The sequence below is a fragment of the Hibiscus syriacus genome, unplaced genomic scaffold (genome assembly GCF_006381635.1).
Source record: "Hibiscus syriacus cultivar Baekdansim isolate YM2019G1 unplaced genomic scaffold, ASM638163v2 tig00110236_pilon, whole genome shotgun sequence".
Classification (NCBI taxonomy): domain Eukaryota; kingdom Viridiplantae; phylum Streptophyta; class Magnoliopsida; order Malvales; family Malvaceae; genus Hibiscus; species Hibiscus syriacus.
The window spans coordinates 250,512-273,214 of NW_024062640.1; the positions used below are offsets into that span (position 1 = coordinate 250,512).

Here is a 22,703-nt window from a genome sequence, read left to right on the forward strand (position 1 = left end):
TTTATTATTATATAAATTTTGTATAAGAGAGGAATTCACTTTATAATACTATAATAGTATATGTATTTTATCTATTTACTATGAAACTATAAAATTTTATTTAATCTATTTACTATAAAATTTTATCATACAACATGTTTCCTACCAATGATACATCTTATGATGCACATAATGTGATGTCATCTTCACATGGAATAGCAAGGAATCAAAACCAAGACAATAACGAAGATGTAAATATTTAAATCCGTCACGCCATTAATTTTGGTGGTTAACTGTAAATTATAAATTTTTTATATTTGTAGTTATGTATTTTTTCTTTCTAAGTTATGTAAAATGAACATTTTAATGTTATAATATAAAAAAATTTGATATGATTTTAATGATATTGTTTATATGTTATTCATTAACATTATAATTGTTATTACCCATCATCTAGTATGATAATACTTCTATGGTTTATATTTATTTTTAATAAATTTTTGTCTATGAAATTAATTTTTTTTCCAAAATAAAATATTAAAAGAGTATATTAATATTATTTTATTAAAAGATAACGGTAAATTGTATACATATAATATTTTAGACTTATTGTGATTTTTGGGGAAGAGATCACGTCCGCAACAGCCTCATCACATTACGGAACGTCTGCACCATCTGCAACCGCAATACCATAACTGCATCCGCAACAAAATTCACAACAGCAATTTGATACTACGGGGTTCACTGAATTTGCATGGATTTAACGCTAGCAAACTGTGTGTTCTGTGGCAGCTTCTTGGACGGTTCAAACAACTCATCCAAAAGATGTTGAATCCTGGGTTTATTGAATGATTAACGTGACTTTTTTGGCTTAAAAATTAACACGTACTGATGTGATCATTTGCTAATGGCTTTGCATTTTATGCGATGCCTTTGCCTCAAATTAATTATCTAACCAAAAAGGCAAAACAAAAGAAAGATGAAATTTTGTTCATATACTATTACTGATACCCAGTGGTTGTACTGAAAAGAATTACGAAATAAGTAATATAACGATTAAATGGCAATTAGTTCATCTTTGACAAAGTATTGAATAGATAAGAAAATAATACAGCAAGCTATTATAAGGGGAGGTGGTGATGACTGAAAGGGGAATATGCTGGTGAGCTAGCCACAAAAGATGGGGTGCTGCTACTCATGGTCATCGTCATCGTCGCCGTTCTGACACTTGTTGGACTCCTTTGAGGGCTTTTTGCCCTCGATATCATGTTCACTGAACTCCGCCCATCTGTTCGCTCCCCGCTTCTTCGTGGCCCTTTCTCCTCCCACTTCAGCTCTGCTTGCTTCACTGTACTCGGGTACCTCCAACAGCAACCCATCTTTCCTGCTCTTTTTATGTACCTATCCATCAAACATAATGCATTCAAGGACCGACGTAAACTTTTAATGTCAAGAGCGAATTTATAAAATTTCAAGGTGAAAACATATTATTATTATTTTCACACATACATATATATGTGTATATAAAAGTACCTTGGGCTGAATCTTCTCCCAAGACACATCACGCACTTTCTGCCTTCAGTCATTTCTCCCATGCCTACACAAACACATTGCCTGCAATACACCCTTCCACAAACCTGCATGTATATCAGTGGTTTTCTTGAATTGCTCAAAAATATATTTTGAATTTGGTTAGTTGAGAGCAACAAAACATACCAGGCATCGATGGCGGAAGATGTAGATATAAGTACTGCAGATGGTGCATATGTTCGAGTGAGGAATCCCAGGCCGCCGCCTCTGTCCTCGTTCCGGATAGTTGGAAGCCATGCTTACCACGCTTACATCATCGTAGGCCAGGCTTCTCTCCATCCCATGTCTGAACTGATCCGTATGAGCTCCGGGACTGGTGGCATGCCTTTGTTGATGATCCTTCCATGCATGGCTATCATGATGACGTGGACGATGGTGGTGGTGATCCATTTCCATGTGTGAACCGAAGTCGTCGCCGCTCTCTTCGGGATAGGGTTTATGGTGAAGGTGTCGTCGTTGCTGGTGATGATGGCTGGTCTCTTGCAGGCCCCTATTGAAATCGAGGCTGGGAAGTTTGGTCAAAGATGATGCTTTGCCTTCATGGACGGTGTCCATGGTGGTAGATTTCTTCTTGTTGTTCTCAGATGGGTCTGTTGTTTTTTGCTGCATGTCAGCAAAGTCCTGGAAAGTGAGATTAACAGAGTCATCCGGGACCCCCAGATATAGTTCTTCGAGCTCCATTCTGGCCTTTGCCAGTCTTGCCCTATCCCCCATTATGATTCTCAATGGCTTCCGAGCTCTAACAACAGAGAGAGATTTGTGGGGGGAGTCGAGTGTTCCCAGTTAAAAAAGGGGGGGAAAGCGCGTCTTATTATCACGCTTCATTGGAAATGGAGACGCGTACATAATAAAAATGCAAAATATTGCAAGGCCGGACTTGACGATGTAATGTATATACCTTGGCCTGGACCCTCTTCGTCCTCATTATCAAAGCCATATGCTATTTGATTGCAATTAGTTTAACTTGGTGTCGGAATCAAGGAAAGCGATATACTCATTTTGTTCGGTTTAAGGGGTACTTCAAGGTTCATTTCTTCATCTCTTTTCAGTGGTTCAAATCCATGGATCCGGGTTCACTCAATGGGTTTGGTTTCTATTAGTCTAGCTCGAGTGGGTTTGGCTCAAGTAGTCTGATTATTTATCAGCGAAGTTCCAAGGGTTTGTTTCATTGCTGCTGTTCAACGGTTGAATTAGTGAGTTTCTAGAGGTTTGGTTCATTTTGAATAAATTATTATTGTTTATATTAAACAAAAATTATGATCACGTGATAAAATCTACTTGGATAAAATGAAAAATTATATAACAATCTGAGGACAAATTATAAATCAGATAAATTGAATTGTTTCGAAGGAAAAAGTTTATAAGAAATTGCATCACTGTCGTCGAAACAATTCGTCATGGTTTCACAAGGAAGCCACAGTATATATATCGTCAGATGGATAGTACATATATATATCAACCAGCTGCAAGCAGGCCAAAAATAAGACAAACGCTCGGCCGGACCTTTTAAATATTAGCAACTATATATATATGTATATGTATTGTCAGAACAGAAACGACAAAACGATTTAAGTAAAGATAAAATTAAGCAAATGCAAGGCACTTGTTGTCAATGAAAGCTTCCCCTCTTAATTGCAAATTCATTATTGGACTTGGGAACTGTTTAATGGAAAAATACATGTCACCCTCCCTTGGCAAAATATTAATCGATATAATCATTACCAACATGCACTGAAAAAGTTGAAAGCATGCATCCCCCTTCCATCCCCACCAAAAGAAAAATGAAAAAAGGACACACAATTTCATTGTTAAACCGACTGATCACATTTGAATAAAATAAATTAATTGATAAACAAGACAACCTGTGGCTGCCATAACAAATTTGGAAAGCGACAGAGACAGAGGAACCACCTAACACCATTTACTTGGTATACATGTAACCTGCTTAACAAGGTTACTGCAGTGCTTGTGTGTGTGTTGTAAAGGGAAAAATAAAAGAGCAGAAAGTCTGTGGATGATATTTTCATTGAAGACCATTTCTCTCTGTGTTTGGCTCCTCGTGTCCTTCACACTTCCATCCAACCTATACAAGAAACTCTTCATCGGAGAGGAGTCTCTCATTCTCTTTATTAGCTTTTGACTGCAAATGGGACTCGAGGCTACCCTTTTGTTGTTGCTCACTCTTTAAGCTTGAAATCGTATTTTGCTCAATGTGATTTTCTACTGGCATGCTGCTGGCATCTTCAACAAAACTCATCATATTCGATCCTTCTCCTTCAAGTTGTACATCTTCACGATTGGGGTCACAATTCAGGTCTATTTGTCCAGTGATGGCCTCAGCTACCTCGCCTTCAATCCTTCTTTGACTTGCTTCGTTTTCTGAATGATCATTTCTTGTGTCCTTCACCTCTGTTTCATCCATTTGCTTCTTATCATCCCTGGGAAATTTCAGCTTCACGTTCTGATTGGTGTTTCTTCTTCCGCAGCATAAGTGTTTTAAACCGGCGCTTTACTATCAAGCACACATTAAAAGTGCACGTTGACTTGTGCTTTTCCTTTCCACTTGGAGGCTGAATGCAAACAATGCAGGTACAGCCAGGGCGGTGTCTAGGGTGTTTTGTTGTAGATGCTGCAACTGAAGACACCCCCAAATCGCCCATTTTGTCACCTAGAACTGCAGCGCTTGCCAGAGCATCCAAGCCTGAAGGTTCAGGTTCTGTGGCTAGCTTAGGGCTTTCTAGAACCTTTGCCGCCTTCAAATCTGGGAAAGATATAAAGGGAAGATAGTAGTTAAGAAGCATAATGGAATTCAAATAGGACATCAACCACATAAGTCGATACATATGTGTGGTGTGTGTGAGCGTATATATTCACACCAAATGACGAAAACCATGCAGCACTGTCAATTTCATGAATCTTTTACCTGGAGAAAGAAAGTACAAAGCAGTATATATGGTTGGTCAAGTATCGTGACAAACAACGATATCCATATGCCACTTTTCAAGAAAAAAAGAAAGAAGATATGCATATGTCTACCGGCTCAAATGTGTGCAAAACTAATGAGCATTAGTAAATATGAATAAAGGATCATTTATAACAGAACAAGCGTTCAGGATCCATCTTATTATAGAAAGAACACCTGCTTTATCTTTCTAAAACTATCCTAAATAATGAGCCACAGAACCTCTTCTAGGACAGTGCCCTACCTGTACCCACTTTGAGAATATTCTCCAGTTCCTTTGGGCTAATCTCCTCTGGTGCAAAACATGCACACCTAGGAACACATTACTGAATCAGCAAATCATGAACATCAAAACTAACTTTTCATCTCAGAAAATTCACATCAAAATGTAGAACCTGCTTCAATCCCAAACATTATATGAACATGTCCACTTTGGTGGAAGGAGAACATCAATGAGTAACCTTCGCCATTTGGAGCAATCTTCGCACTGGGCCCATTGCTCCTGTCTCCTACAGACAGTCCTTAAAACATTCAACATTAAACAAATATAGGTAACAAAGAAGTCCTTTACCAAATATGCAGCAATGCGAGATCTTAAAGTTGTTGCAGATTCTATGAAATTATAATCGACGATGAACTGGTGGCACTCCCAATGAAAAAAAAAAAGAACAGAAGAAGAAGAAAGGAAACTGGAAAGTCACAGTACTGTTTAAGAGAGACCACATAACAAAAGATCAGGAGAGAGAACGAATCAGAGTGTTGGTACAAAACCAAAGTTTCCCAAACTGAAAGGCTTGACCACCGTCAAAAGGAAGAATTTTTTACATTGACACGTTGTCAATGTGCACGATCAGGAAATAGCTCCAAAGTTTACACCTCTGGTATCAGACTCAATAATTCAATTAAAACAAGTTCAAATAATGTTTTAGAGTTCTTAGTCTTTTGTATATCCCAAACCATAATCTCGCAAGTTCTATCAAAAGACAAATACTATAACCACATTATAAATTAGTCAACTGTCAGATTTTCCAATAACAAGTGAGAAAATATAGAGTAATGTGCTTACCCAGATGGAAGGGCACCAAATATAGTCCTCTTTCCAAAAACAGGGGGCTCCTAAATAAGAAAACATCATTGATCACAAACTTCAAACAAACATAGTAAATAAGAATTTGCATTGACAAGCCATCGAGGAATCATTTAGCATAGGAAACAATTATTGATCCGTACATCATATTCTTCAAACTTATGTCCTCAATAGTCACAATGTAATACCCCAAATATTAGGTCGGGGACTAAATTGAAAAGAATTAAAATTTGATGATTTAATTGAATAATTGGTAAAAGATGAGCAAAAGATTTGAAATAGTATTTTGAACTAAATTGTAGTAATAAAAGAGTTAAGAGGGCATTTTGGTCTTTTAAGAGGAAAATGAAATTTAAAAATAGTTAGGGATTTTAAATAGGAAAGAAAGAGGAAAATAAAGTGTATTTTCTACACTACTTCTTCTTCTTCTTCTTCTTCTTCACGTGGGTGCCCTCTTCTCCCTAACATAAGGTAAATTCTCCTTAGCTAGTGTTTTCTTTAAATTATGGGTTGCTTTGGTTATGTTAAGTGATATATGCGCATAATAAAGGATTAATGGAGATTAAAGTCATGAAATGGAGAAAATATTGGTATTTTAGAAAAATGGGTTTTGAGATGAAATGTTAGAATATTGGTGTTTATTGAGGTTTATTGGTAGATTTGACTTACTAAAGAGATAAATGAGAGATTAGAAGTATTAGATGGGTTAAAGAACATATTAGAAAAAGTGGCTTGATTATTAAAAATTGAATGTTCTTGAATGATTTTAGATGTTCTAAGAGGCTAAATGAAGGAAAGTTAGTAAGGTTAAGTAGAAAAGTGTTATATAGTATTGTTAGGGGAAAAGGAGATGAAAATTGACCCAAAGTTGGGTAAATTTCGGGGGAAAACTGGAAAATCTAGGTAGGGGTATCTGTACCCTATGGAACGGTACCGATACCATAGGCAAAAATTAGGCTAAATTATTGATGAGTGTTCATAATCGTTAATCTTTGCTCATTATTTCTTCGATTTTGTGGAGTTATTGCTGCTGATTTGGTTGTGTTATGCTATTTTCGTGCAGGTCCTTACTTTCCAGAATTAGTGATAAAACGGGTGAATTCTGCATTTTTTTATTATTTGGTCACGGCTGGAGACATGGGCACGACGCGGTCTGATGTGGCAGTTTCTAGAAGGTCCAGTCAGCGGCGGTTTCTAGAAGACTTCGTCCGCACGCCTTCTGGAAGATTAACGAGCAGAGTTGCATTAGGAGACTAGTTTAAGTTTGAATTTAAATTTAAAAAACAATTATCTTTTGTATTATTTTATTATTTTCTTTGCTTATCCTTTAGGCTTTGAGAGGCTATAAATACCCACTTGGGGTAAGCCTAAACTCATTATTCGGAATACATCCTTCTTTTCTCTCTAGTTTTTATAAAAGTTTTCTCATTTTCATTTTCAAGTTCTTTTATTTTTCTTTATTTTCAAACTTGTTTTTAATATGCTAAGTATGACTTTTGTCATGCTTAGCTAAACTTTTCATAAGCCGAGAGCTGTCGCGATACTCAATTCCAACAGGAGAATTGAAACATGTCCCTAATATCTTCGGAAATCTCTCTCAATCTTTGTGCTTATTCTTTTTCAAAATCAAAACATTTTTCAAAATCAAAGATTGACTTTGGTCAAGAGGTTGTTGCGATTAAACGTATGGGAGGAAGATTCGGCTTATAGAAAGCAATTCGACTTCCTGGGAACACACTTGGCGAGATAGCTTCGCCAAGAGGGATTTGAGATTGGAATTGACGGTTATAGAAGCAATAATCCGAGTCGGTCGCCATGAACTTAAACGGTAATTGATCTACAACAATAGATGTTGATAGAATCAATTCCCGAAGCCGGAATCAAAGATTGCCTTGTGTATTCGGTATACAAGATAGAGTTACGGGGATAGCCCTCGTAGACAAAGTAACCGACGTGAATCCCGAAGAGAAAATCTTATTCGATGATCTAAAGGAAATTGAGTCAAAGCAAGGCTTGAGGCTATTTTTACCGTATTTATTCACAACCTTTATTCTCTTATTTTTTTTACTTTAATTACTTTTATTTATTTAATCGTTTTTATTACTACTTAAATCTCATTCTACTAAACCCCCCCCATTTTACTATCTTTCACGCCTGACATAGACCAATCAAACATAAATTAAGAATTTTCTAAGTCCCTGTGGATTCGACCCTACTTCTTTACGCTACGAATTTTCCTTTATTTATTATCTGAGAAGAAGGAAATTATTTTGACATCGAAACAACAATTGTCAATTTGGTGCCGTTGCCGGGGACTTCGCCAAAGTTACCAATTTTTGTTTGCCTTTGATTTATGACCAGGTCTAATCCGGGCACATTAATGGAGTACGACCCAGAGATTGAAGCTAAAGCTAGGAGACTCCACGCACAGACACTTCAGGAAAGAAGAAGACAACAAACGAATCCAGAAGAAGAATCAAATTCAGGTAATACAATTCCGATGGCCGAACCTACTATTCGGGAGTTAGCCACGAAACCCACTGAACAAGGACCTATGTGCATTGATTTTCCCCAGGCGAAACTCCGTACCAATTGAAAACTGGCCTTATTCATCTCCTCCCTACATTCCGTGGATTGCCAAACGAGGATCCACATAAACATCTCAAGGAATTTCACATGGTCTGCTCCAACATGACACCACAAGGAGTAACCGAGGACCAAATCAAACTTAGAGCTTTTCCTTTTTCCTTAGCCGAATCGGCTAAGGAGTGATTATTTTTATATTCCTCCTAATTCTATTACTACATGGGCTCACATGACTCGTTTTTTTTCTTGATAGGGTTTTCCTTACGGCAAAAGTAAGTGAACTACGAAGAAGAATACTCGGAATTAAACAACTTGATGGAGAGTCACTTTACGACTACTAGGAGCGGTTTAAGAAGTTATGTTCTAGTTGCCCACAACATGGGTTAGCTGAACAAACACTCCTTCAATACTTTTACGAAGGACTATCTCCCCTGGAAATGAAGATGATCGATGCAGCCAACGGTGGAGCCTTGGTGAATATGACTCCTACAGAAGCTAGGGACTTAATATCCACGATGGCCGTAAATTCCCAACAATTTCGCACAAACAATGAACCTTCTCGAAGGGTTCATGAGATAAGTTCATCTTCCTTAGAAAATAAAATTGAAAAGTTAACTGAATTCGTAAACTCTCTTGTTGCAGGAAATACAGGACAAAAGCAACTATGTGGAATATGTTCATTACCTGATCATCCAACAGATGGTTGTCCACTGATTCAAGACGACGCAGCAGCTCAAGTCAACGTAGTCGGGAATTTCCCGGGACCTCCCCAAAGAGCTTATAATCCCAACGACAATACATACAACCCAGGATGGAGGGATCAATCCAAATTTCAGCTATGCTCAGAACTGAAGACCAAATCAAGGCTATCAAGCGAGACCACCTCCACCACAACAACAACCACAAAAGACATCATTAGAATCGATTGTCGAGAGGTTAGCACTATCCCAGGAGAAATTCCAGACTCGAACTGAAGCCCACTTCCAAGAGATGGACAAACAGATAAGCCAACTGGCGCAAACCTTAGGCTGTTTGGAATCACAAGGTAAGTTTCCGTCTCAAACTGAAGTAAACCCGAGGGAAAACGTCAGCGCCATCACTCTTCGGAGTGGTACATTAGTGGCTTCGCCTGTCCCATCAGACCAGGCAGTCCAAAAAGAGAAGGAGATCAATGACGCAGGACCCCAGAAAAAGAATGATGAAGAACAAATGGACGATCCGACGCCATCTCCCTACGACGTGCCACCACCTTTTCTATCAAGGTTAGTTAAAAATGATAAAAAGACTGAGGAAAAGGAAATATTAGACATACTTCGGAAGGTGGAAGTTAACATACCTCTCATTGAGGTTATCTAGAATGTTCCAAGGTATTGTCGATTTTTGAAGGATCTCTGTACGACTAAAAGAAAGCTTACCGGGGTCGAGAAAATGGATTTAGGCGCGAACGTCTCAACAGTTTTCCAACGACCGCTTCCATCGAAGTATAAAGACCAAGGTATGTTTTCAATACCTTGTAAAATTGGCGAGGTTAAAATCAAGCGAGCTATGTGCGATCTAGGTGCCTCTATTAATGTAATGCCTCTCTCCGTCTATAATTTAATTTCCACCAAGCCTTTGAAGGAGACGAGAGTTACACTTTAGCTAGCCGACAAATCAATTATTTATCCTGAAGGACTCATAGAGAATGTTCTAGTAGAGGTAGAAAATTTAATTTTCCCTACTGATTTTTATGTGATTGATATGGAAAATGATCGTAGCAACATTGGTTCTGAAATCCTCCTCGGTCGTCCCTTTCTGAGCACGACAAATATAAAAATTGATGTTCGAAGCGGTATTCTTACTATGGAGTTCAACGGTGAGATCTTAAAATTTGATGTTTATAAAGCAATGAGATGTCTGGATAACGTTCATAATATTAATTTTGTTGGCATTTTTGAACTTTTTGTTGGTAAATCTAACTTGGTTGATGATTTATGCAAGGAGTCGGATGATAACAAAGATGAAATAAGGGAGTTGAAAAATATTTCAGTTGTTGATTCAAATTTGATCTTAACTCCTTTAAAAACTAAAAATTTACCTTCCTTTTTGCAGGCACAAAAAATTAAGTCGAAATCATCAAGGAGCCGTTTGAAGAAATTATTTTTTGGTAAAAAAGATGTTTTGACGGCCATTCTTCTGGACAAGATTTTAAAATTGGGAAATATCCGAAGAAATCTTTGTGAGAATTTTCAAATTTCTCATAAAGAACTTCTTAGTTGGAAAAAGCGAATGAAGTGGAAGTGTCTGTCACAGAACCTGTAGTCTGAATCAGGTCGTCGAGCTAACGGCATTAAACAAAAGCGCTTCATGGGAGGCAACCCATTGTTTTCAATTTCTTTACAATTTTTATTTTTATCTTCACTTTTTGTTTCATTTTTATTCGATCAAACATGTTTAATTTAATTTCTATTTTTATTTTGCAGGAACCAAATATTTTTTTTTCAAACTTAAACGAAGAAGAATTGAGGAAATTTCATTCGAACTATGCCAATTTTGGAACCCACAGAGCAGTGAACAGTCACACAAAGCAGAAAAAAACCCCAGCCCGTGCATACCGTTTCATTAAACGGCGCACGTTAGCAAAACCCTTGGAGGAGGGTGGCGCACGTTAGCAAAACCCAAATGGATGAAGTCCACGACCTAGCGTCCTAGCGCCTCTCATCGTGACCGAGGACGTGGCCGTTGTCGACATTAAATCCGGGGAGTACTCTGTTCCTTCTCTTGCAGTTTAATTTTTTCATTTTGAGGCAAAACGCTTTAAGTAAGGGGGAGTAGAGTAGAGTGTAGGATTGAATTTCCCTTTTCTTATCTTTATGTTTCGATTCAAGTATGTGTTGGTTGAATTTGCCGAAACTTCACTGAATTTATTTGTCTTGTTGAAATTTTTTTTGGAATGCTATGCTTGTTTGGGAACACATAATTGTTTAGGCTAGGATGTTCTTGATATCGAATAACATGAATTGTGATAAGTTGGTGTTTTTGTGATATTCCATGACTTTGTTGGTTGAAATGTGATTAGCTCAATGTATGAAATAATTTGGTGAGATTTGAGCCTTTACGAGCATATCATTTTTGCTCTCATTTTATTTGATTAAGTGTGTCGAATTGGCATTGGTATTCTAGAACCTGCATGTTAAATACTGTCGAGATTACACATGAACATGATGCTTAAAGATGATTTGGGCACCTTAGGATTAACCATTTTGTTTCCCCACTAAATAGCATACCCATGCATTTTCCCTTTAGTTAAACACTTTTGAGCCTTTTCTCGTTTCTTTGTTTTCACCATATTTATAAACCCGAGCCTTTTTATTTTATCCCTCTTTTCTACCTTCTTCAGGGCAAGTGAATAATTTTACCATTGTATGCTCCATCGAAAAAAAGGGTTGAATGCGAAAAACACAGTAGTTCGAACGAAAAAAGGTTGTTTGAAAGAAAAAGAAAAAGAAAAGATGTGAATGGAAAATGAAACAAAAACAAAGAGAAAAAAAATGCATTTTGTTGTTTGATATATGTAGTCTTTTTATCTTGTTATGCTTAATATTTGTTTTGATGGAGTTGATATTATTATTTGTTAGTTCCTTGCCTTGAATTTTTTGCCTTATATTTAGTCTTTTCCCTACCTTTACCTAAGCCCCGTTACAACCAATAAAAGACCCTTTGATTTATTCATCTTGTTCTTATTAGTAGTGGAGATTTGATTTACTTGCAGGCTTATGATAATACCGTGTAAATTTTGACATTGAGCGTTTCTTTACCCCAACCACATTGAGTGATTTGAGTGAATCCCGGTAAGGTATTGAGTTATGAGCATTGAGATTAATGAATGAATGGATATTAAAATTAAACTTGACTTGTTCCAATTGGTGATGTTCAATTGATTTATTTCTTGACTTGAATAGTTATTGTGGTCTCTATTTTGCTTCCTTGAATTTATATAAGCGGTATCGATACTGATTCAACCAATATCGGTACCCAAGCAATGTGGTATCAATACCATGGTAAGGGTATCGATACCAGTAAACATCGAATCTAATTTTAGTATCGATACCTAGGGGGATATCGATACCATAGCATAGAGGTATCGATACCATAATGAGGGTATCGATACCAGTTATATTAAAGCTAATTTTGGTATCGATACTTGAAGGGGGTATCGATACCCTAATAGGGTAGTATCGATACCATAAGTAAGGGTATAGATACCAGAGGGCCAGAAATGCTAAGTTGGGGCTGATAATGTTGTAGAAAGGTTAATAATAAGTATTTTGATTAATATTTAAGTTATAATTGTTAGGAAATACACTAACAATTGATATTATGCATGTATGTAATGAATGTGGGATAGATCGAAACCAAGGGTAAAGGCAAAATACCGGAACAATCATCCTTACATTTTGGATACATAGCAAGGAAAGTCAGGTGAGTACATTCATTGTATAAAATCAATACAATTAAAATGTTTAAATTGTAAAGTATGTTTTACTATATTTACTAAGTTTTATTTAAGGTATGAAAATAATTTTATTCATAAGTTTTAGAGTATGAAATGCTCTAAAACTAATTAATAAAAGAATAATGCATATGGGTGCATTAGTGGAATGAAAAGATGCCTTAGCTAATATGTATATGGGTACAATATCGGCATAAAAGAATAATGCATATGGGTGCATTAGTGGCATGAAAGGATGCCTTAGCTGATATGTATATGGGTACATTATCGGCATAACATAATAATGCATATAGGTGCATTATTGGCATGAAAGGATGCCAGAGTTGAAATGCATATGGGTGCATTATCAACAGAAAAATATACTACAGTTGAAATGCATATAAGTGCATTATCAACAGAAAAGTATGCTAGAGTTGAAATGTATATGGGTACATTATCAACAGAAAAGTATATTATGGTTAAGATGTATATGGGTACATTATCAACATAAAAGTACACTATAGTTGAAATGCATATGGGTGCATTATCAACAGAAAAGATGTTAGAGTTTAAAATTGTAACACCCCAATTTAGAGGCTAAATTTTAGAAATTATAAAGTGATGAATTTAATTGGTATTTTGGAAGAAAATTGAGGATTAAATTATAAAATCATAAAGTTGGAAGATCATTTTAAGAAGTGCAGGAAGTTCAGTGGCTAAACTCATAGTTTACCCATTTTTTTTGGAATGAATTATAAACCCATTCCCGTATGTTTTCTGCGCATATTTCCCAGTTTTCCTCTTCTCCTCAACCCTTATTTCAACTCCAATCTACTCGTTGTCCGACCTCCGATCGACGAATCGAAACCACCATTGTGTTCGTTGTCGACCGAAGAACAAAACCCCTCAAACATTTCGTCATGAATCGTCGCCGTTCGTCGTTAATTTCAGTCTAAAGTATTGTCGGTAATAACTCGATTTCCGTTGGTTTTTCGTCGATTCACGACGATCCGACCATCCGTTTTCGACACCTCCCGCACCATCGTGTTCCTTGTGCCGTTCCGAGTCTGCCGGTGTCCTCCTTGTCTCCTTCGGCGGCGACGCGTGAGGAGGTGAAGCGATCAAAGTTTTCGACGTTTCGGAATCGAGCTATCCGCCGTTCAAAATTGTAAATCGAGCTTTGTAAGTGCCTCAAAATCACTTAAAATAATTTTTAGGAATTTTTTCAGGAATTTTCCGACACCGTAGCACTGTTCACGCGCCACACGCGCCACCCCCGAGAGTGGGCATTGTCTGGGTGATAATTTTGTAATTAATTTATGTTTGGGTGCTATTTGTGTAAAATTTGGGTGTTAATTTAGTAAATATTTGCAGAATGTGACTAATTTGGCAATTAATTTCTGTTAGGGTGATATTTGTGTAAAATGGTCGACTGTTGACCGTTAACCAGCTTTGACCACAGTTGACCAAAACTTTTACCAGCTTTGACCGGGATTAAACGACCTTTGATTTTAACTGAGTATACCAATCCTGACATTTTTGACGTTCCAAATCCGATTCCGCAGTCCATTTTTTGAAATTCGGACCCAAAGACCTTGAAATCGCCAGTCAAACCTGTTGACTTTGATTTTGACCGAAAATTCCAAATTTTCGAAAAGTCATATTTTATGCTTTCGACGTGTTGAATCCGAATCTGAAGTTCGTTTCGCCAAATTCGAACCCGGTAAGCTATGTTTCACTAATTTATCACCCGATTCGATCCGTTTATCACAATTAAGCTCCGTTTTTTATATAATTTATGTTTATATGTATCTGAGGAATTATTAGAAGTTGAATTAAAGATCAAAGGCGTTCGAATGGAATTTTTATGGTCGATCAGTATTGCACAAAAATCGAGGTAATACTTTACTACCTCTTTATGCTTTGTGAAACATGTTTATATTGGTAAATGCATGAATAAGATAATGTTGGTCACTTTTGTGGAGTTGATTAATTTCTACACTCGATCTGAATATGGTAAAAAGGTTTCTTAACTGATTATGGTTTAGATTACTTTTATAAGAAACTAGGGAATTGCTAGAATTAAAATTACAAATTATGTGTTTAGTGATAAAGGAATCAATTTAGATATGTATCATATAATTTATTTCATCAAAGGTATTTGGATGGGAAATCATGAGAATATTCTTATAGGGTAAAATTACGAGAATACCCTTATGTTTTAGGATGACAAGAATTATCATTGGAAGTTGGTTAATAACTCTAAAAAGGTATATTGATCTGATAAATTTACAGATATGCATAAGAAATGCTAGTTTTGCTTGGAAAATTTGGTTAATCGGTTTTTAACCCCAAGAGGGTTTATGCACGATATAAAAGTCAGTTGAGGAATTATTTCAAGATTTGAGAATGTTTCGAAAAGAACTTAACCATAGGATCTCTAAATTATATTTATTTTTGTTAAGAGTAAATACTGAAATTATCTGGTTAAGAAATTACGAAAATGCCATTGTGAGGTAAAATAGTCCGAGTTGACCTTGAATGAGAAAATACTGTGAGGATTCGTACTTAACTCGATTAAGTACGGATTTGATTGTTAAGATCCTGACTTAGTGCAGAAAAATTCCTAATATTCCATTTGTAAAATTTGAGAAGACATTTGACCCGAAAATATCCTAGTTATGAGTAAATACCGAAAGAACAATTTATCGGAGGGTGCTCTTTTATCAGAATTGTTCGAATGGACTGAAATAGATGATAAATTGGAATTAAATAATAAAATCAGATGGAAGGAAAATATTGAAATACCGTAGATCTGTAAAATGACCAAAATACCCCTATAGTGGAAATGACTCAAGAATATTACCAAGCTCAGGAATGATTGGATATCCTCGAGCAATGAAATGAATAGAATAAAACTGAACACCAAAATTACCAAAATACCCTTATGGCCTATATTAAGTAAATGTATTGGATTAATTAAGGAATCCAAATAAGTATAGGTATTGGACTACCTTTAAAAGTTATGGAACACAACTTAAGTGAGCCGATCAACCTTAATGATATGTCAGTACCTGAACGACATAAATATTACTTGAATGCGTGTTTGTCTATTCAAGTTTGGCTCGATGATAATTTTTGGAAGTATTCAGCTCAGCTCAACTCTAGATTGCGTTAAGCACTAAGAATTGGATATTTGTTCGACAAATCAACCACGAAGACCGAACTGAACAGAAGTACTATATGTATCCGAAATTTAGAGACATCCAAATTAATCTGGAAAACTCTGAAGTAATTGGAATGGATTTGACTACTAAGTGAAATAAGTAACCTCAATGACTAAGATTTTAATAAGTGATTTGGATAAGTCTGGAAATGTTAATGAACATACACGATGTACTGTTCTTCTGGATCATGAACTACAAATTAAGCACGTCAGTATTTCATGATATAGTGGAGCGTAAATATGAAATAAATACATTGGAAGATCTATTCAGTGATGATTCCGAAGATGATCTATAGATAAGAATTTTTGGTATTAAAGTGTAAATACCCTAGAAGGACAACGAAATGATCAGTCGATAAGTATTAATTATGGGAACTATTCATCTAAGAGTTGTTCGATAATGCGATCAATCGACATAGACTGTAAATGTCCTGAATCTCTATTTCTTCCTTATCAGCCCAAGTCATATTCTGAATAACTGATGATTTCGTTAGTTATTGAACTCTTCCTATAATGATTCTAAATTTCGATATCCTATCGGTATACTGAAGATTCATGTTTCTCTACCTACTAAGATTATCCAGTACATCTGAATAATTTCTGTAAACTCTGGTGTGTTTCATAATCACCTGGATATTTTACCTGATTTCCGATTTGATTTCTATTATAATACCTGACTTGGATTCTGATCGGATACTTGACCTGGATTCTGATCGAATACTTGACTTGGATTTTGATCTGATACTTGACCTGGATTATGTTTTAATTTTTTGATATATCCATTTACGGACGAAACATGTTTTATTTGGGGGTAATGTTGGAGGAAGTATACCTGGAGGCTCCTCTGCTGTGTGCTCAGGGCCTTACTGGACTTGACGGTGGGTGTATGGTTCTGGGGAACCTACACATTTTGGACTTGACGGATGTGGGTATATATATATATGTGTTTTAAAAAGATCTGAAAAGTTACATGATTTTTTGGGAACACACTAGAAAACCTATTATGATCTCCTGAACCTAGACATCCGAAATATTTCCATCTGAAATGAATACTATCTGTTACTACCTGCGTTATCAATGGACCTCAGCTCAGCCTAAAAATCTGTAGATATCTGAACCAATAAGGAAATGTATATTTATCTGTATCTACACGTTCTTCAGCATCATCTGGTAGTTCTGTATTACTGATCTTTCCAAAGCTCACTTTATTACTCAACATTGCAGGTTAAAAGAATTGTACCAGTGCAACTATCTTTATCAGTATGAGAGTTCTTCCGGCGTTCCTTTCAGAGAATGGCACCTGTGATTAGGGGGCATGTAATTGTATTTTGTTTTATATACGAGTCTAAAAATTTGTTTTATTTTTGAATATTGATACATGATTTTATAAGTTTACATGTTATGATAAAAAGTTTTAAATTTTTCGCTATTTTTATTGTGGGTCGCTCCGGTGGCCCTAATGTGACAACCCAGATCGGATCAAGTTACCCGCATCGGTCTGGGGGGGGGTACAAAAATGCATAATGATGTATTATAAACATAAATGGAGGTTACAAACGAAAAGAAATAATCACGGCAACAATTTCAATATATTAAGTGTATGAATTTTCGTATAAGAAATATATGTGTACAAACATAAGAATTTCATAATAAGAAAAATGGATCTTTATATTGGTAATGGGTATAACAACCCCATAGATTATAGAATGGTTGAGGAATAACGGTATAAGCACTACATATGCATCTAAATAAATGAACAAAAATAAGAAGCTGGTAAATTACCATGTGAGCACTAATGGTGCGAATGCATAAGGTTTATAATAAATTAAAAGAGAGTTAATTGATATTAAAAGTAAGTATTAGAATAGAAACTATTCCAAATAAAACTGTAATGGCCTAGTTGTGCAATTGACAGAAAGGTGTCAATTATGTCAATTAGATGAAAGACTAAGTGTCTTTAAAGTCTAACTGTGCAATTGGCAGAAAAATGTCAATTATGCCAGTTAGAGGAAGGGTTAAACACTGTTGAGTAATAGAATAAAGGAATTTTAATGTATTATGATATGAATGGTGCATAACTGATATGAAGGGATGCTATATAATGTAAAACAATGCATAATTAGTATGAATGGATGTTATAAAGGAAAACACAACCAGACAATAAAAGGCATGAAATGATGCCATAAATGAAATGTATAATAGTGTATAAAAGCATGAAAGAATACCATAATGGAAATGGTATAAGGGTGTATATTAAGCACATTGGGATATTATCAATGAAAATAAAGGTTTAGGACTAAAGAGATAAATGTTTGAAGAAAAATATAGAGAAATATATGTATGCTAGGCATACAAAAATAATTAAGGTAATTGTTAATGCAATACAATTTAAATGAGGAGGATCGTAGAATCTTTAAGGAATAAACGATTTAGTACAAAATAAATAAAAGGACATACTTAAATATATACCAAAAAGGTTACTTTATAATATTATTATCTCACTAAATAAATATTTAACGTGTGTTGTTTCCACGCATAGGTAATAAATGGAGATAAATTGAGTAAGGAGTGCAGCAGTAGCAGTGGGTATCATGAGATAATGTTGACTCTCATCAGTAACGGTAGGACAATCTTATTTAAATTAAGAACTTAGTTGGCATGCAATTAAACTATGGTAAACATTTTGTAATGTAATTAAGTGAAGATTTTAGTATATTGCTTTCACAAAATATCCTATTTTGTGGTTATTCGAATTGAAACAAAATTTTACGAATTTTCAAATGACAAACATTATTTTTAAAGTGATGTGACATCCATATCTCGTGTACAGAAAGGTATACGGGAAATGGGTGTTACACACAATGCTAGGCCTGAAACTTGGGGGTGGACGAAGCAAGTCCTGTGCTTCTTCTCATGTGAATCTTAACTCCAATGCATCTACACTATGCATCAGTAACCTTTTACTTTTGGATCCAATATTTCTGGACCTCTTCTTTTCTCCGTTCACTACAAATTGCTGCACTGAATTCCCATGTTCCCCATGTCCATGGTTCTCATCTCTACCCAGACTAACATTTCCATCAGGTACACCCCAATGTTCAGACAGAGCGTTTACATGTAGATCCTTGCCTTCTTTTGGGATCTGAGAGTAAGTGCTCACTGGAGACAAATTCTCAATAAGTTTGAAAATCTTCAAGAATGATTCAGAAAAGTCCGCACGAAGTTTGACCTGTGTATCAGAGTTTGTCGCCTTTCGGAACCCCATAATTAGATTACCTCCAGGATCTATTCGACTAAATATAACTGCAATGAAAGAGAATTTTTACTAGTAAACAAGAGAAAGAAAACTTTAGGTCTGCCATACAAGTTGACTTCCCACTAGTATGATAAAGCTATGAGACTATCATGGAAAGTGGATCTGTTAAGGCACAAAATATCTCAAAAATTAATCAAGTGTTACAGAAGGAAGCAAACAAATAAAGTGGCACAAACCACCCAAAACCATGAAGCGCACAAAAATTGCAAAGCAAAAATAAAAAATAAAAAATGAAAACAAGTATTATCTGCCCTTCCCAATTCTAACAGGAGAATTTCAAACAACCCAACTGGAAAATTTTAGCATTTTGTTCCATTTCTCATCATGAATAACAATTAAAAAAATGAAAATAGATGGAGAGTAATGTTATAACTTTCACAGCTATGATGTATAATGAGAAAGATATAGTACTGAAAAAGACAGAAGGGACATCCAAACTATTAGTTGAAATTGAGGAAACTAACCCTTGACACGGCATAAAAACAACATTCAGACACCTACATGAGAATACAGAGTCAGAGGACCTTAAAGAGAAATGGGGGAAATGGAGGGGTCTTATCCCTTTAAGAATCAAAAAGGGAAAATTCCTAGATATATCCTCTGCAAGTGAGATCCTTAAAAAAAATTATCTTTCAACATTTTTGGACAAATGCTCGAAATAGAAGCGCATGAAGTGATCACTCTTAACATTTGAACCATCCCTCCTTTTGTTCTCATATCTTTTCTCTAGAGGCACTTTTCATCAAACAATGATCCATGGCTTCCTAAGTTTTTATACTTGGAAAAGTTGTTTCATTACTCACAGATTTATTACCACCAGAAAAACACTGAGGGTTTATCACAGTAAAACTATCAATTCAAAATCAAATATGATATAATAGCATAGATTTCAAGCAAGGTTATACGTCATGATCTTAGCAGTGGAGGAACAGAGTATACCAGTATCGCCTGCTCGGAGTTCCATGGACTATATACATGGCGTTACACCCTCCAAGACATACATCCTACTATTGTTATTTGGCCAAAATCTGAATTGAAATGTCCATTCTTTCCCATTTACATCTTGAATCCTTAGAGGAAGGCCTTCCGATTGTGAAATTGCAGGAAAATAGGTCTGCATTCATTTCTAGTTCATACAAATGCAATGCCAGGAAAATATTGGAGAAGGGGTAGATAGGGGAACTTTGTTGCGGAGGGTGAGGTGTGGGACAAGGAAAAGGCATGGAAGTGAATATACTGAAAAACTTACTTCAGCACATGCTTTTGGCAGCACTAATCGACCAATTCGACCAGAATCGCTGGCACTGAGAACCTTCTCAAATAGTGGCACAATGGCAGATTTCAAACTTTAAATTCGCAACTTAAGGAGAACAGAAAATTTGAATCAACACAGTAAACAAAAACTAAACATATAAATCATTCTAGGAAAACAAAATTTGGAAATGAAAGCTGACAATCACGGATACTCTCCAATCCTTCAGAAATTTCATCACCATGTGTCTACATCACAGAAGGGCAAATTACAGTAGGAAGCAACAAGAACACAACCAATCAAATGGTCTGAAGACCAAATTACTTAATGTGCCATTTCAACTGTTAAAATATTGGTTCCTAGATCCTACTTTCCATGGAAATTCATGTGGCAAAAAGAAAGGTGTGTGTGTGTGTGTGTGTGTGTGGTGGTGATGGTGAGGCCTAGCAAAGAACTACATTGGTGTAAAGAAGCATCAACTTTTCCCATGATCTCAAACCAGGGTTAGCATATATGTGGACAGTGGACTGAAAAGAAAGATCACGTTAAACACCAAAGAAGGAATCAGGTGAGAAGTGACAGAAAAAAGTACCTGAATTCTTTTAACTGAATGAAGTTGGGAGCTCTTTGGACAGCTGATACACCCAACACCACCATAATATAGGAAATCAAGCAGATATTTGGAGGCTATGCAACCACAGTGAAGATACTGCCATATCACATTCAATTACTTATAATTATAAAAATTGATCGTTGTTTGAACTTTAATAGGATCAGCAAGATTATCAGCTTACATTGCCGCATAAACGGCACTCCCTCCAGCCAGACTCTTCCAAGTGGAATATGTTACAATAGACGCCATCCTCGTAGGCAGAGCTTAACCACAGAAATCAGCAGGCCGAAAAAAATAAGAGGAAGCATTGAAAATTAAAAGAATGATTCAGCAAATACATGAATAAACAGCACTACCACCTTAAAAGTTAAATATATATAACATTTTCTGGTGGAGGTAGAATATCATGCACCAAATGCATACCCTCTGAGAGGACGGCATTTCCATGCAACTCCGGATCTATTTTGGCAGATCAGCACTTAATTTAGGTCAATTGATGGTGCGTGTTCTACAACTTCTAGCAATAATGACTCGAAATTTAGAAGATCGCTAATGAAATGTAGTTTTGAATAGTTAAATGACATACACGTTCCTGAACACCATATTAAGCGCAAATTTTCGTAGGTACTTATAGGATCTATAAAGTTAATTCTTCTTCGATAAATTTCTGAAAGAAAGATGAAAGTCTAAATAGAATTATTGTGGGCTGGAAAAGCAAAAAACGAGAAACGTAAAGCAATAAGGGTGATAAAATAAATCCACGTAGTAGTAGTAGCAAAGAAAGCGTTAAATTTGAAACCCAAAACCCAAAATATCGGGTTGATAAAAATATGAATGAGGATTGGAGTACCCGCAAGGGTAGCAGAGATGAGCAAAGCCACCAGATTGCAGAGGCCAACCCTTATTCCATTGATGGGTGATAGCAGCTCCACAAGAGGAATTCATGCAAATCATGGACTCCATTCAACAACAAGCTGTTCAAATCAAAATCAAGATGAAGTTCAAAATCAAATGTCATCCATGAGTCCAATTATAATCTCATCAATGGAACATCCCCATGCACAACATATAATCAAAATTTCCAAACAACACTATCGATAAAAAGCGACTAACCTCGTTCAACTCACAACAAATCAGTCATTCGCAGAAGCAACCCACTTCACTTGGAATGAAGAAGAAGAAGAAGAAGAAGGCAGTCAACCGGGAGGAAGAAGTGGAGGAGTGAACAAAACAAAGAGAAGAGGAGAGTAACGGCGGTGGTAGATGTAATTATGCTTTGTTATTGTTATAGTTACTATTACAAGAACTACACATTAATTTAAAATCGAAAAAAAAAATCAAAGAGAACGTGCTTTGTTTACGTTTTGCAAGAGAGAGAGAGAGAGAGAGAGTACATGCACGAGCAGCGTCAGAGCACGACACACCACACCGCTTCAAGTTAAAGCCCCCTCCAGTCTTAAGTCTCAACTCGCTCGGAGTCCTTTAACTCTTAACTCAACCCAAAGCCGCTCTGATACGGTGACTCGGCAAATTCTGTGACCTTGATCTGTACTCTACAGGTCTCAATTTGGGTTGGGCCTCTGGGCTTGTTTTATTTTATCTGGATCTTCTCTTCCAAGCT

The 22,703-nt window shown here is 36.1% G+C and overlaps 2 protein-coding genes and 2 long non-coding RNA genes across 4 annotated transcripts; all 4 read right to left on the reverse strand.

Annotated features, from left to right (window-relative positions):
• Positions 1-4,298: 4,298 nt before the first annotated feature.
• Positions 4,299-4,982, reverse strand: LOC120114596. Its single transcript, XR_005515411.1, has 3 exons — positions 4,927-4,982; positions 4,776-4,843; positions 4,299-4,330 (listed from the first exon to the last, which is right to left on the reverse strand). It is a non-coding gene; the product is annotated as an uncharacterized LOC120114596 (long non-coding RNA).
• Positions 4,973-5,791, reverse strand: LOC120114595. Its single transcript, XR_005515410.1, has 3 exons — positions 5,762-5,791; positions 5,598-5,647; positions 4,973-5,040 (listed from the first exon to the last, which is right to left on the reverse strand). It is a non-coding gene; the product is annotated as an uncharacterized LOC120114595 (long non-coding RNA).
• Positions 5,792-18,766: 12,975 nt separating this feature from the next.
• LOC120114594 (B3 domain-containing transcription repressor VAL2-like) lies at positions 18,767-20,297 on the reverse strand. Its single transcript, XM_039135446.1, has 3 exons — positions 20,157-20,297; positions 19,131-19,204; positions 18,767-19,043 (listed from the first exon to the last, which is right to left on the reverse strand). Exons 1-3 carry the CDS (start codon positions 20,179-20,181, stop codon positions 18,813-18,815), a joined length of 330 nt encoding a protein of 109 aa, XP_038991377.1. The 5' UTR covers positions 20,182-20,297; the 3' UTR covers positions 18,767-18,812.
• Positions 20,298-20,337: 40 nt separating this feature from the next.
• Positions 20,338-22,365, reverse strand: LOC120114593 (B3 domain-containing transcription repressor VAL1-like). Its single transcript, XM_039135445.1, has 5 exons — positions 22,196-22,365; positions 21,933-22,056; positions 21,264-21,345; positions 21,062-21,178; positions 20,338-20,717 (listed from the first exon to the last, which is right to left on the reverse strand). The coding sequence occupies exons 2-5, from the start codon at positions 22,043-22,045 to the stop codon at positions 20,634-20,636; spliced, it is 396 nt and encodes a 131-aa protein (XP_038991376.1). The 5' UTR covers positions 22,046-22,056; positions 22,196-22,365; the 3' UTR covers positions 20,338-20,633.
• Positions 22,366-22,703: the final 338 nt, after the last annotated feature.